This window comes from Ctenocephalides felis, unplaced genomic scaffold, assembly GCF_003426905.1.
Source record: "Ctenocephalides felis isolate EL2017-DRISC unplaced genomic scaffold, ASM342690v1 CF-g0.4_SCAFFOLD_01492, whole genome shotgun sequence".
In the NCBI taxonomy this organism is placed as follows: Eukaryota; Metazoa; Arthropoda; class Insecta; order Siphonaptera; family Pulicidae; genus Ctenocephalides; species Ctenocephalides felis.
In genome coordinates, this window is record NW_020537646.1 from 41,096,818 (window position 1) to 41,112,915 (window position 16,098).

The 16,098-nt window shown below is 30.2% G+C and overlaps 1 protein-coding gene across 1 annotated transcript in view; it reads right to left on the bottom strand.

Annotated features, from left to right (window-relative positions):
- Nucleotides 1–692: 692 nt before the first annotated feature.
- The window catches only part of LOC113371636 (serine/threonine-protein phosphatase 2A regulatory subunit B'' subunit delta-like), a 103,418-nt gene continuing 88,012 nt past the window's right edge, over nt 693–16,098 (bottom strand). The window contains exons 5-11 of the mRNA XM_026612282.1: nt 8,315–8,451; nt 7,880–8,150; nt 5,305–5,461; nt 4,614–4,894; nt 1,388–1,555; nt 1,019–1,098; nt 693–822 (exon numbers count right to left, since the gene is read on the bottom strand). Coding sequence (XP_026468067.1) covers nt 723–822; nt 1,019–1,098; nt 1,388–1,555; nt 4,614–4,894; nt 5,305–5,461; nt 7,880–8,150; nt 8,315–8,451 — 1,194 coding nt within the window. The 3' untranslated portion in view covers nt 693–722. The remainder of the gene's footprint in view (nt 823–1,018; nt 1,099–1,387; nt 1,556–4,613; nt 4,895–5,304; nt 5,462–7,879; nt 8,151–8,314; nt 8,452–16,098) is intronic.

The window sequence follows — 16,098 nt, forward strand, 5'->3', positions numbered from 1 at the left end:
TTTAAAAAAAACAAGCCATCTAACTTTTTTTTGGCGACCATTTAGAATTTTTTGACAATTATTTTAAAACTTAGACAGGAATTGAATGAAATTATTTCCCATTATTTACGAAGTATGGATTGTACTTTAAAATAGAAAAAGAAATTTGAAATATATTCAGTAGTTTTTTTTAGAGAATTTGAAAAAAAAGTTATTTGGCGGATCCTATACTTTAATGATCTAAGAACTCTATGAAATGAATGATGTAAGACACAAAATGAATAACAATAAACGTTAAATTTGAACATTTTATATAAGTTATGATATTTCAGAACCAAAAAGTAAAAACCACAAATTTGCGTAACCAATTTTTTAACATTTATTCCTACCAAGTAAATTATATAGTGGTCGTTGTCGATGTTAGAAATATTAGTTACTCAAATTTGAATTCATTTATTCTTTTTTGATTATTACAATTTTGTTAATCTTTGTTATAAGATTATACGATTATATTACTAAAATGATCGTTATTTGATAAAACCCAAAACATTCAAAATTATTAAGATGTTAATGTATTCAAGTATTCTTAAAAATGTCCCGAATCATGCACTCATTATTTGTGGTTAAATTCGCATTAAAATAATGTGAAAAATACTTTAAAATATATGTATATTTATATATTTTGGTAATACATAACTATAGTTAATTATAGTCCCGGAAATGTTATCACATTCTAAACGAAATTATTGAATAGCATTAAAAGACAAGTAAGTTAAATAGAAAAAGCAACATTTTGTCATGCTATTGCAGAAGCTTACCCTATCGAACCCCGAACTCTCCGCCCTTTGTAAAAAAAACAATTTGAAAATTAAATAAATTATAATGGTACTACAAACATAAACAATATAAATCGATACAGGATCAATGAAATATGTTTGTATGAAATTTTTAATGAATAAAAGCAGGAAAAAGTATGAAAATGTAAAATACTTTTTAAACGCCATTTGAATTTTAATACATGAAATGTTGAATTATTTACCATTGATCTTGAGCATCGGCACCTTCCTCGGCAACAAGAAGTTCATATTCTTCAGCCGCAAAGCGATCCCAATCAGATAGCTAAAACCGCGAAAAGTTCATGTTAAATGCAAATTGCAAAAATATATAGTAAAAATAAAAGTTTTTTTTTCAAATAATCAAAAAGTTTTTTTTTTTTTAATTCTATAGCATGAATATTATATTATGAAATCTTTCGAAAACAATACAAAATTCTATGGATTTCTTTTTAATTGCATATATTTTTGTATGACTGATTATAATGAATTTGCATACATATGATCTATCTATGATTTAAGAAGAAAATGAAAAAAGTCAGAGAAGAGTAGATGACTAATTTCAATAAAATTACCTCATCACCATCCTGTTCTCTCTGGTTCGCAAAAGGATCTCTTTGTTCATGATCTAAATATTTTTCGAGATTAAAGAATGTATCGAAGAAAATTGGTGTCATTTTACATTTTTTTAGATCCGACAAAGATATACAGCCAGGCTTAGCCGGACGTATCATATCCAGCATCTGCGTAATATAATTAAAAATAATAAAAATTAAAAGAATGACAAAAATCTAAAACTGTCGCAAAACACATTCTGCATTCAAAATACATTGGATTGCTGTTGATAAGGAGATGTGCTGATTAGTTTTTGGCATAGTTTTGGTCTAGCCGTTTCAAAGATACGGGGCAAAAAGTGCCACAAACGGTAACTCAGTTTTTAAGAGAACGGAGCGTCCGATTTTGATGATTCAGAAAACATTTTACTTGTATTGATAAAGACTGTTTAAATTTTCATCAAGGAAGGTCTAGCGGTTTCGGAGATCTAGTAAAAAAAAGTAAAAAAAAGTGATATTTGGCGGTCAAAAAAAAAAAAAGTTCAGAATTTTCAAAATATTTCAAAATAAAATAAACATTTTTTTAAAAAAATCTTTTTATCAAAAAAGTAAATTTTTGTCAAAAATTTATAGTTTCTCAAAAATCTAATTCCTTCAAATTAAAATTTTTTCGAAAATGTTGAAAAAAAATTTTTTTTTGGAACGGGAAGTTCCAGCAATTTGCCTTAAGGCACGATGCCATGCGCCCCACTAGTTTTTTTATTGGCTGTCGAAAACCGCTTGACTAAAAGTTTAACCAATTCTTCATTCATCAATACAAGTGAAATGTTTTTTGAATCATTAAACAAGTGATCTCTCAAAAAACGAAAGTTTGCCCTTTTTCACTTTTTGCCTTGTATCTTTGAAGCAGCTGCGCATGGATTTTTCAAAAACAAAGGAGCACGACTCCACATCAATATGAATCGAATTTTGTAAATTTTTAAATTTTGAAATCGTGCTCTTAAAATCGTAGACGAGAATTGTACGAAATATACACATACACACATAAATACATTTTTTATAATTTACGTTAAAATGTTGAGATGGCTTTGAAACGTAAAAATAAATAAAAAATTTCATTTTCATTTTCTTGCGATTACTATAACATATTCTGCACCAAATTAACAATTAATCAAAATGAAACACCAACTAGTTGTTATTTTTATTTTGTAATTGTGTAAATAATCGACTTATTCAATAAAAAATAAATAAATTTATTAGTGATTAAAAGTATTCCGAGTGGATTTATTACACATAATTGAAAAGGAACGAACACGTTAACTCGGAGTATTTTCTAAAAGCAAATTTTCACAAATTTTGATAATTGAACCAGTTTCCGTAGGATTTTAATGGTTTAGTTGGTTCATTAAGATTAAGTACTCTTAATCACCAAGTAAATCGTCTGATTTTAATTCTAACTAACATCAAAAAAACTACTCATTTTCTCAAACTTTGACGAATTTTTAAAATTAAACTACTTGTAACGCCGTAATATTTCAGTAAAGTCTATAAGACCATGATATATATCTCCAAAAAAGTTCCACAAAAATTGACAAACTTTTTTTCAACAGTTAATTACAAGAAAACGGCTCGGTAGATTTTCACCTAAAACTAATCAGTATCATTCCCAACCAATATCTTTCGAACAGTTTTTGATATTTCAAAATCGCTCCGGTAGTGTGAGTTTAAATGTGGACGAAAAGTTTAACACTTTTTTTCAAATTACAAAGAAACGACTCGGCGAATCGCCTCACAAAACTGACAAACAATAGTCCTCATTGAGATACATCAAATTTTAATTTAAATTTCTTAAAATTCGTTTTTGAGAAAACGTCGATAAACGATCTAATTTTGACAAATGCCAAAAAAACGATACATATTTTTGCAAACTTTGAATAATTATTAAAATTAAACGACTTGTCGTAGGGCCGTGATATTTTAGTATGATCTACAAGACTATGGTATCTACGGTCAAAAAAAAAACATAAAAATTGTCAAAAAAAAAAAATTTAATACTTTTTTACAAAAAAAACGGCCCGGACGATCTTAACCAAAAACTAATCAGGTCGATTCCCAACCCAGAATTGCAGGCAAAAACGTGGATGATAAATTTTTCACTTTTCTGCGATTTACAAAGAATCGGTTTGGCCGATCGTAGCGCAAAACTGACAAACGATAGTCCTCATCAAAATACATCGAATAGCTTTTAAATTATTGTAATCGGTCCAGCCGTTTTTGAGAAAACGTCGATTTACGGCAAAAAATCTGTTCACCCACATACACATATACTTTTTCCAAAATAGATCTCATTCAATTCAGAGTAGCTTGAAACGTCGAGAAAACATAAAATTAGCGAATAGGATTTTTTGATGGAAACAAACTTCTCCTTCGCAGAGTTAAAAATTGTATTCAAATATGCATCGCATACAAATGTTTTCACTTCCTGAAGGTTTGGTTTATGTTTTACCGTTATCGATTAATCGTTGGAATCCGACATGCTAATTTTCTTTTCTCGACTGTTCAAGACAATCTGAATCGCTGGAGACTAAAATGGGAAAAGTATTTGCGTATGTGTATGTTGCCGTAATTTGACCTTTCGCCTTCCGTAATTTAACCTTTCGTTCTCCCGAATTTAAAAGCCATTCAATGCAACTCGAATAGAACTCGCGTGGATTAGACATGCAAAACGAAAGGCCGGCCGAACCGTTCTTTTATAATTAATAGAAAAGTGCAAAATTCCTGATTCTACAAATAAACAAATATCCTGAACTGAACTGAAAGTTATTAGTTTTTAGCCGGGCCGTTTTTTAGCAGTATTTTAAATAAGAATTTCTTGTGTTTCAATTGAACTTAATATGGCGATAGTGCTCTTGGGTTAAAGAACAAAATAAAATAAGAGACCAACAAAAAGTGGTTAAATTATAAAAAAAATAATAAAAAAAGTCCAAACATTATAATGGCAACAGCGCGTATGTGCCATATAATTAATACAATTATAGATATTATAATAGAGATATTATATGTTTAATTTTCAGATTACAATTGTAAGTAGCGTTGATTAGTATTTAGTGAAGGCAAAATAATATTTTCGAAATAAACTGTTGAAAATTTGAAAGTCGATTATTTACGTGTCGAAAAGTGCATGCAACTTATACAGTATTCTAAAATGGTAAGAAGCATTTGAACCGCCAAGCTATCAAAATCTTACCTGACACAAACAGTCTTCGAACGGCAACGTTTCGATACCGATTGATTCCATACGATGTGTCTGTTCATCATAAAAGTATTCTAGTTCGTACATGGACAAAATACCATCTCCATCTAAATCCATGCAACGGAACCAATATTCAATAGCAGTAGGATGAGTTTTGTCTTCTTCTGCTAGAAGGAACCAAACAAACTCTGTGTAACTCATTCGTGCTTGAGGGCCAGTAGAACCACGCGTCACGCAACCGCTGAATATTCGTTCTATCATCCTTGATGAGAGTGCTAAAAATAATATGCATATTGAATAATAGATTTTATTGATAATACACAATGGACATCTTTTACCAACAACGAAATTAAACAGTAAGAAAAATAAATCAATAGTGCTGAAAAAAATACAGACAGTATTTTCGCAATATTAAATATAAGAAATTAAAGAAATGAGTTTGTTCAAAATACAATGGTCATAATCAAACGCAATTCAATAATTAACAGATGCTTCAGGCAGGCATATAAGAAAGCTTGCGATACATATCGAAGAAATCATCTCATGCAAGTAGCTAAAATTTATATTTGGAATCCAATATAACTAGTAAGAGTAAGATAAATATATTTTTCTATCGCAAAAAATAGCACAAAAACTTTATTATATTTATTACCAAATATCCTTATGTGTGTTTCATTATACATACCATGGTCATTATGTCTTGCAAGATCTTGTTTATCAATATAAAGATCATGATCTCGATCAAGTTCCCAAAATTTGCAGTATATAACGTAAAAATGTTCATAACTGAAATATGCAGTTATTTGATTGATATCTTCCTCTTCTTCCAACAACTGAACAATCTGGTATTAAATTAAATTATTAAATTATTAAATCTAAATAACTATGCTTAAAACAAAAAAAAATACCGAAAGAAATACGTAGGTTAGCATATTGCATGATGTTGATGGCCGGTTACACCAGAAATATATTTTACTTTGTTAACTGTCCATATGGTAATAATATTATATGGTAGTCTGCCCGAAGGCAAGTCAATGGTATGAGAGCCACCATAAATCAATGATTTCCTTTCCCTTTCATCTATCTATTTCTTTCCCTTTCGTCTATCATTCCCATTACCACTATTCTCCCTTTTTTACACATTGTTTTACCTTTTAGTTTTTCTATTTTACCAAGTGTTGGAGGCACTCTTTTTGCAGAAAGGGTTCGATCCAATTTCTTTTTCTTTTCAAGATTGTTTTTCGTAGGGTAAGTTATAGTGCATATCTTTAAGATTCAAAGCCTTCTGAACATTTTTGCATACTTTAGAAAAAATAGATGCATGTCATGTGTATGTATATATATATATATGTGTGAGTGCTAGTGTATGCGGATTACAGTTTTTGGTCGACGATTTCGAGAACAGGAATAAACCGATTTCAATTATTCAAAAAACATTCGATTCCTATTAATGGGGCGTGTTTATTAGTTTTTGATAAAGGCAGGTTTAACCGCTTCGAAAATACGGGGCAAAAAGTGCCAAAAATGGTAATTCAGTATTTGAGAGAATGGAGCGGCCGGTTTGAATGATACAAAAAATATTTTATTTGTATTGGCAAAATGAAGAATTGAATGAATTTTAGCAAAGGCGGAGATGCGATAAAAAAAAGTAAACCAAAAGGCAGTTTAGCGGTCAAAAATAATCATTAATCATATGCACATCAAATAATTAGATATTTTGTAGAGATTTTAATAATGAGCTCAAAATTTTGGTTACATTTCTTTGGATTCCGTTTGTATGTTTATCCGTTAGACTGCAAAGCTAGTTACATAGAGCTATTGCTATAAAAAAAAAATCAAGCCTTAAGGCACGATGCACCACTGGTTTTTTATATAAATACGGTGGCGTTTTCAACTAGTATACCATTAACCCTGGTTCTACCATACCTAAAGTATAGAATTTGAAGAGATTTAATAATGCTACTGATGCCGTAATTAATTAAAAATTGGTAGTGGTTATGAATAAAAGTTAGTTTCAGAAATTCCAGCTTTTTAATTTAAATATTTCAGATTAAAATAAAGAATAAGAGTGCGCGTAAGGTTGACACGCGACTGAAGTAAAACTTATTTGCTATTGTACCAGATGGCATTTAAGATAAAAATAAATAAATACATCATATAACAATTTTGAATAATGTTCATCAGTAATATGGTAACACTCGTGATGCACACATTTTTTAATGTCAACCATCATACATATTTATATAATAATAAATTATAAATTTATAATAGCATTAAAAATATATATAATATTTGAAAACAATAATGCAATCAAAGTCATTTCAAATACGACATGATCGGTTTGTCATTGGAATTAGCACCTAGGACTTGAACCTTTATTAGAGAAATGAAGTAATGATTAATAAATTCTATAATATTCGTTCACGCAGTGAATAATTTCATGAACACTAGCAATAAATAAACTGCATAGATGTCCATAATAAAGTATATCTGTATATAAATGATACACAGCTACACAAACTATTGTTGTGCTTGATCTCTTGTTTATAGTAATAAATCTGAATATTATCCTTCATTATTTATAAAAATATGCAATACTTAATAGCCATCATAAACGAAAAACATGTAGACTTCCTCTAAACTTCCAAAAGTGTTTGAAATATAATTCTGAAAAAGATATATCCTCGGCATGTTAAAATTAGAATGAAGCAAGTACTGCTTTAATACTTTGTAATATCTATAAAAATGCAGAGAATTATTATGTCAAATAACGTCTAAATAAATATTGTTTTCACAACTTTACTTGTCATACAAACTACTTCAATAAACTTACGTTTCTTACACGGCACAGATTTTTCATTTGTTTTATTATTTGCACTACAATTATTTATGGGGGACCGAATAAAATATTCTTCCGATCCAGACATTTTTTATTAACTCAAAATTTGTACTAATATTCAACCTTAAAATGTAATGACATGAAACACGAAAAATGAACAATATGCTTCACGCTTTCAGTGACGTACGCACGTTTCCTTATTTATGTACGTTCGTATGAAGTAACGCATATAAAGAAGCCTCGCAGAACGCATACAAAGAAAAAAATAAGAAGAATCTACCGTATGGAAGTGATCTCATTGAGAGCGAATGATCATTGGCACTTGACCTTGCCGTAACTCACTTCCGTTGCATTTGTACGGATTTACACCCATGTCGCGCCTAAAGAAGTTTTACTTTAAAGGAAAAAAACGAATATTTACCTGCAAAAAATCAGATCTTCTCAACTCAGGTACACTGATTCTACCAGACCAAGATCTGTTGACTGTGTAAAATACTCGGGCAATAACTGTATGAACGTATCTTGAATGGAATTCTCTGGCTGATCTTAAGAAAGCTAAACCAGGATGTCTCTCAACCACGTCCTGTACTAATGGCACTAGATCGTCAGCTCTCAAATAGCGCCTAGAGGGATCGCCTTTAGTGCATATGAAGATAAAGCGAGAAGCAGCATCATGGCAATTTGCCACCATTCTACAAAACGATAATATATAAATACTATCGAATTAACAGTATGTTATAAAGAAGAAGACTTTTATGGTCAATGATAATATGATGATAATAATATGCTATGAATTTGCTCTATATTAATATAATTATATAATTATAATTATATAATAATATTTCAGAATACTTACTTTTTCCAGAAGTCAATAAATTTATGACCATCCACATGACCACTGGGACTAGAAGGAGTTGTTGAATAAAGAGGCGCTTTCCAGTACATTGGCAAGCCACAAGCAGTTACTACATGATGGAAACTATCTCGTGGTACCTAAACAAGATAGCTACTGATGAATCAAATCATTTATTATATTCATTTGTAACACACTTTCCGCCAAGTAATTTTTCATATATAACCAAACACAAATGAATGAAGTAGACAATAAAATAAGTACTAAGATTATATTTTATTCATTGACAGTACTAGTTTCGACACTAGATATGTGTCATCTTTCAGGTATAAATAAAAAAATGTAAATAATGATAAAATACTCATATATATATATATATATATATATATATATATATATATATATATACTAGATGACCCGGCAGACGTTGTCCCGTACCCACATCTACGTTTTTTTAATATCCTATACTAATATTTATACCGTTCAGTTAAAAATAATAATAATTGTTTTTCGAATTACTATTTACACCAATCTATGAGTGATGTTTCAAATAAAATGATTATTCTCAATTCCCACAGTTAACGCTTTAATTATCTTTAACAAATATTAAAATATGTTCAATAAAATTGTATATTAAAAATTATACACGGCAATTTATAGAACAAGGGTTATCCAATATTTTTAGTCATACCTATAGATATGGATGTATAAATGAATGATTTTTTGTTTATTCACGACGAAAACATTGATTTTCCAAATTTATCACAAAAAAATCATCGTCTGCCTTAGTGATGTATTTATTGTCATATTGTCAAGATATACGTGTTGAAAATTTAAATCTTTTAAAAAGTATATCAAATTCAAAAATAATTAATATATAGCATGCGCGGTAAAGGTACAATAACACCTTTTATTTTTCTACCCTATTCTTTCTATGTAATTGTTTCAATAATGTTGCCTATAATTTTTATAATTTCGTACCATATTTTAACTGGCTTTTAGTATTTTTAATATCTAAATTACATTTTTTTCACTAATAATTCAATATACATTATGGACAGTTGCGTACTCTTGAACAATCATAACTCTATCAATATTTGTGCAACAGAAAAATAATAAAAAGCAATAATTAGAAAAAGACCTTGAATTTTCATATATATACTTTTATACGTATTCTTTCAGAGATATTATAATGAGAAATTGGTTGTTTTTTTTAATGTTTTTTTTCATGAAATCATGAGTTTTTTGAAAATCGTTTGTACTAAAGTTGTGGTATTTTCTAGAATCCATCAAGATCTCTTAAACCAAGTTAATTCTAGATGGAATACGATTATTTTTAATTTTGGTGGAAATGGCGCTCATAAACTTTTTGATTTGAACGAAAAAAACATTGTATGCGTCTTTTATTTGCATGATAGCTCACTCATTTTACACGCAGAAGTACTCATTTAAAAGCTTATTTTGAGCACTGTAAAAATCCATTTTTATATCTAGCTTAATATTGTTCCTAAAACATTATTAAATAGCGATTTATTAAGATTTTAATTGATATAGTTTTGTTCATTACACGATTTTTATTAAAATGTGTATTTTTGAAGATATTAGCAAAAAAACGGTGAAAAACGCAAAAAAGAAACAAATTTTCAGTAGCCAGTAACTTGAAAAGTATTTACTTCTTTGAAAAACATTAAACATTTTAGTCTTATAATTAGTTCTTTTATCGATACTCGACGTTATTCTGAAATAAGTAAAATTACACCACTGAAAAGAAATGTCATCCCCCGGGAAGTGGCAAATGAGTCTAAATTATTTTCACTTTTGAACTTCAGAGTAAGATGATCCTAATTCCACAACTTCATACGAATTGGAAAACAGTAAAAAAAAATTCAGACCCGAACCGCTCCATTGACTTGAGTAAATATTCCGTATCCAATGGCAAACATGAATTTTTGACACAACGAAACTTCTAAATAATTTTTTGAATACGTATTTTTTTGTATTGTAACTTAGTAAAGTATGGCAAAACGACTGCATCAGTTAAAAAATAATAATCTGTCAAATTGAATATGTTGAGCGCAATCACTGACAGCCCGCTGACAACCATGCAACTGACAACCATGTTATATTATTTGCATCTTATATTATTTTATTTTTTGGCTCATCTCAACTGCTTTTCGGTAATAATAATGTAGACATTGCAGTTTCCTCATTCATAATCATGAATTTATTATATTTTAATATTGTCTTAGCCTATAAGTGAATGTAAAAGAGCACATATTGACCTCCTAATATTATGTGTTCTTCGCTCGGAATGCATAGTAACACAAATCAATTCAAGGTTACGAGGCACATACGGTAGAGTGAGTGTATGCGGGGTGCAAGAAATAAAAGAGGAATGAGAAACAGAGGAAGAAATTTAACGAACAAAAATTTAAGAACTTTGTAAAAAATTACTTTTCATCAAATTTATTATGACTTTGTAACTGTGATGTATAAGATGAGAGGAATTCCGTTTGTTGACACAATAAGTATTACGACATAACGTAATTCAAATACGACATTATTATACAATGTTTTGAAGTAAAAAAAACGTTCTGGCGGTGATAGGCATAACTTCTTGGAGATTCATCTAGAATCAATCGAATAAAAAAATAGTTTTATAAATAGATAATCCCGGGCCTGATCGAAGCTTTTCTTTTCTTTTTTTTGCAAAAATTAACAAAACGGCGGCATCATAAAAAGAAAATCTAAATTTGTGAAAAAAATCAACAGTTAATTGGTCTTAAAAAATTTAAATTAAAAAAATAATAAAAACCTTTCGATCAAGCCCGAGTTTATTATGTATTCTAAAAGCTGTATAAATTTCATTAAAATAAGCGGTTTTAATGTAAATAAGCGGTTTTTGAGTTACAGTTGTCACCAGTTCAAAAAACATAGTTTTGAGAAAAACGCGTTTAAAGTTTCAAATTGGATTTCCGTACAGGTATACAAATAATTGCATTACATAAACCAAGTCATCTATTTCTGCGCCATATAATAGTTCATCAGTCATTGTGAAAGTTTCCAAAATTTTCATTTGCTGTTGCCTACGAAGCATTCTGGCTTCCCGGGTGTTCTCATTGGCGCGCTGATAAGCCACTTTCACACGTGCAGCATTCAATTTTTCAGCATACCATTGAGAATTATACCCACAATTAGGTCCCAGGGTATCCATAATCAATAATAATGATTATGTATTGTATGCAGCAATTTTAACGATAGTAAAACTAGTATTTACGGTTTTAGGCATTTTTTTCATACTAGTTGGTTGAAGCTCTCTTGGTCTGAAAGTTCCAGGGTATCCATAATCAATAATAATGATTATGTATTGTATGCAGCAATTTGAACGATAGTAAAACTAGTATTTACGGTTTTTGGGCATATTTTTCATACTAGTTGGTTGAAGCTCTCTTTTTTCTGATTATGGATTCAATCTTAAACTACACATCTTGAAAGTAAATTATAATTGCTGAGATCATCGTGAATCGGTTTAATAGCTTTTGAAACATCAAGAGGCAAGGGAGAATAATGTTGAGTATAAGTATCGAACTCTCCACTTGCTTCAGCGCGCTGGTAAGAGTCCAATAACTCAAAAAGTAATCATCGGATCAACTTGAAATTTCAAGAGAATATTTTCAAGATATTGCACTTAACGAAAATGCAAAAAAAACAAAAATTGATTTTTCAAAAATTTCCCTAACCCCTTAAGAGATATAAGTAACGACACAACTAACTTTCTACGGTCACAGTTTTTTTTTCGATATACAAGATGGTAAGATTGGACATTTTGAAGACGAACAGAAGAAGAACATAGTTTTGAATTGATTTGGTTTTCTAGAATTATATACATGTTGATTAACACTCTTTTGTATATATTGAAAACTTTCTCCAATATAACAACTACTGCAATCATTGCAGTCCAACTTGTGAACCGAATCACTAACCCTATCCGCAGGAGTTTTTGATTTAAGAGCAGAAAAAGGCAACTGAACGTGTTGTCAAAACTGAAAACTAAGAAAAAACCTTCAGAAGCGAATAACTTTTTTAAAAAATAAGAAAAATTGCTTAAAAAAGGTGAACAAATAACATCTTTATATTTATCTAGAGAGGAAGAATTTGATTTTGAACTAGTTGGTATTAGTATTTTGCCTTGAGGTAAGTTACATGAACTTCCCGGTATGTGTAAATAATCGACTGAATCAATAAAATATAAATTAATTTATTAGTGATTAAAAGTATTCCGAGTGGATTTATCACACATCATTGAAAATGAACAAACACTCTATCGTTATACCAATTAAATCGTTTAATTTTAATTTTAACAAACGTCAAAAAACTACTCATTTTCTCAAACTCTGATTAATTTTTAAAATTAAACTACTTGTCGTAACGCCGTAATATTTCAGTAAGTTCTATAAAACCATGATATATATCGACAAAAAAAAATTCCATGAAAAGCGTCTTAAAATTTTTTTCCAACAGTTAATTACAAGAAAACGGCTCGGTAGGTTTTCACCTAAAGCTAATCAGTATCATTCCTAACTAATATCTTTCGAATAGTTTTTGATTTTTTAAAATCGATTCGGTAGTATGAGCTTAAATGTGGATGAAAAGTTTTTTCCAAATTACAAAAAAACGGCTTGGCAGATGGTCGCGCAAAACAGACAACGATAGTTCTCATCGAGATACATCAAATGGCTTTTAAATTTCTGAAATCGGTTCAGGCGTTTTATGCAAACGTCGATGAAATATATAATTTTTACCGTCAAAAAAATAATAATAAAAATCGTAGAAATTGTTTCTTTAACACTTTATTACAAGAGAACGGCCCGGCCAAAAACTAATCAGGTCGATTCCCAACCAATATCGTTCGAAGGCTTTCGAAATTGATGCAGAATTGGACAAACAAATTTTCACTTTTCTGCTATTTACAAAGAAATGGCTTGGCTAATTGTCGCGCAAAATTGATAAACGCTAGTCCTCATCGAGATCACCAAAAGCCTGTAAAGCAAGATCCCAAGGAATATTGGTAAACAGGAAAATGACATCAAAATTGGCAAAAGAAAAGATGGTAGGGATTTCAGAATTGTTTAAAATTATAGCTAAATTGAAAGAAATGGAAACATTAAAGGGTATGGGCGTGTAGCAAAGAATCGGCCCCACCCTAGTATTTAAATGATTTTGACGCCATTTTATAGGTCTTTTCGAAAAAATTTAATACAATATATCAATTTTCAACTCCCTATCTCAACATTTTGCCGATATATCAGTGAAAACATGTGAAAGTGGCCCCTTTTTTCAAACTCACTTTTTGTCGGAAATATAAAATATATAAAAAAAATGTTAACGTCATTCTATCAACACTGATCTTATCTATGTTGTTCATAACAAATAATGTAGAAAAATTATTTGTCAGTGCGTGAAAAGTTGTAAATTTTTATTTTCCATTGCCTACCAGTGCGGCTCTTTGGACTATTTTTAAATTATTATCATTCGAAATCTGTACATTTTTTTCTGTTATTCAAAATTTCATTTTATTGTAGGTGGAATAATTATTATTATTGATTATTTTTATTCGCCGTATAAGCTTGTGACTAATATATAAAAAAACTTAAGATTTCAATGTTTTTTATACATTAAAAGCATAGCTGGGTACCGTTAATCAAAAAGTTAACTTCGTTAATCGTTAATCCGCTACAAAAAAAGTTAGCTTCGTTAAACGTTAAAGCGTTACATTTCGGAATAATTAACGCAAGTTAACGTTAATCGTTAATCCGTTAATATGTGTAAAATTACATTTTTATATCGTTGCGTTAGTGAACTTAAAAAACTTATTAACTTCTCGTAGGGCAAGTTATAGTAATCGCAAAAAAATCAAAAATGAAATTTTTTATATATTTTTACGTTTCAGAGGTTTCTGAACATTTTGGCATACCTTAGAAAAAATGGATGTATGTGTGTGTGTGTGTGTGTGTATGTGTGTGTATGTATGTACGTGTGTGTATGTATGTGCGGATACAAATTTTCGTCGACGATTTCGGGAACACGGATCAACCGATTTGAATAATTCAAAAAACATTCGATTCGTATTGATAAGAAGACGTGCTGATTAGTTTTTGGCAAAGGCAGGTCTAGCCGTTCCGAAGATATGGGGCAAAATTGACCCAAAAACGGTAACTCAGTTTTTAAGAGAACGGAGCGTCCAATTTGAATAATTCAAAAAACATTTTACTTGTATTGACAATTATGAAGAACTGATCAATTTTTCATGAAGGCAGGTCTAGCGGTTTCGGAGATCTAATGAAAAAAGTAAAAAAAATGCCATTTGGCGGTCAAAATGATCATTAGACATATGCACATCAAATTATTAGATATTTTATAGAGATTTTAACAATAAGTATAAATTTTATTTACATTCCTATGGGTTCCGAACCAATGTTTATCCTTTAGACAGCGACGCGGCGCTTTATATTATGTCTCTATGCAGTCCTAAAGCAGTAAAATTGCTTTGAAAAAAAGTTCAGATCTTCCAAAATATGTCAAAATAAAGAAAACATTTTTTTTTTCAAAAAAAATTAATTTTTTGTCCAATAGTTTATAGTTTCTCAAAAATCTTATTTTTTCGAAGTAAATTTTTTTCAAAAATGTCAATCGTTTTTAAAAAAATAATAATTTTAGGTACGGAAAGTACCAGCAATTTGCCTTAAGGCACAACGCCTTAATTGCCTTAAGACAGAATTCCACTTACAGCTAGTTCCTTAAAGAGTTTGTAGCTCTTTGGTTTTTCTATAGACTGAGTGACAGAATTGAAAAAGTCTTCCTTCTCGTCATCGAGCCACTTAAACTATCTCAGTCCTTCGAATTTTTTGCTGCTTCTTGCCATAAGGCATCTTCTACCTTTTTTTCCGTGCATTTTCTTACTGCATTCCTCTCTACTGCTGTCATACGTTTCCAGCCACATTAACCGAAACTTTGGGTGAAATGCCGCGGCAAGTTGGCACTGTTCATCATTCAGGAGTGGTCCAAATCTTTTCTCTATGCCATTTAATGAGGCATTGGCTAAAGCTGTGCCGTGCGGTAAATAGTAGGCATTGGATTAACGATTAACGGACTTCTCGCATTTTAACGAAAGTTAACGTGTCCGTTAACATTTTAAAAGTTAACTTAAAAGTTAATCCGTTAATCAAAATGTTAACTTCGTTAATTAACGATTAACGGATTAACGAGTTAATGCCCAGCTATGACCTGTAACATATAATAATAAGCGAGTCTAGCAAATGTAATAAGAGAAGAAGGTTGTAGAGCGTAGTTCAATATATGTCATAAATTAAATAGTGGTTTTATTCACATCTTCTTATGGTGATGAAATATTTATAATTTACAGTCCACTCAATATCAAATTAATCAAAGTGATCCTCACCATAATTGGTCCTTCGAACCGGATTTTAGATCAAAATTGGTCATGAATATCTGTTCCCCGAAGAATGCAGCATTGTTGGTCCAAATCTTTTCTCTATGTCATTTAATAAGGCATTGGCTAAAGCTGTGCCGTGCGGTAAATAGTAATAATTGGCAGGGCCGTGCCTGGGTATGTGGCCGCCTGCGTGCGAGCATATAAATGGCCGCCCTTAAAAATAGCATAATAGGAAAATATCCAATATGTTGTTCTCACGAAAAAAATCGTCTTGTAATTTTCAAGTTTTCTCGACATTTTAAGTCATTCTGAATCGTTTGAAAGCCGATTTTTG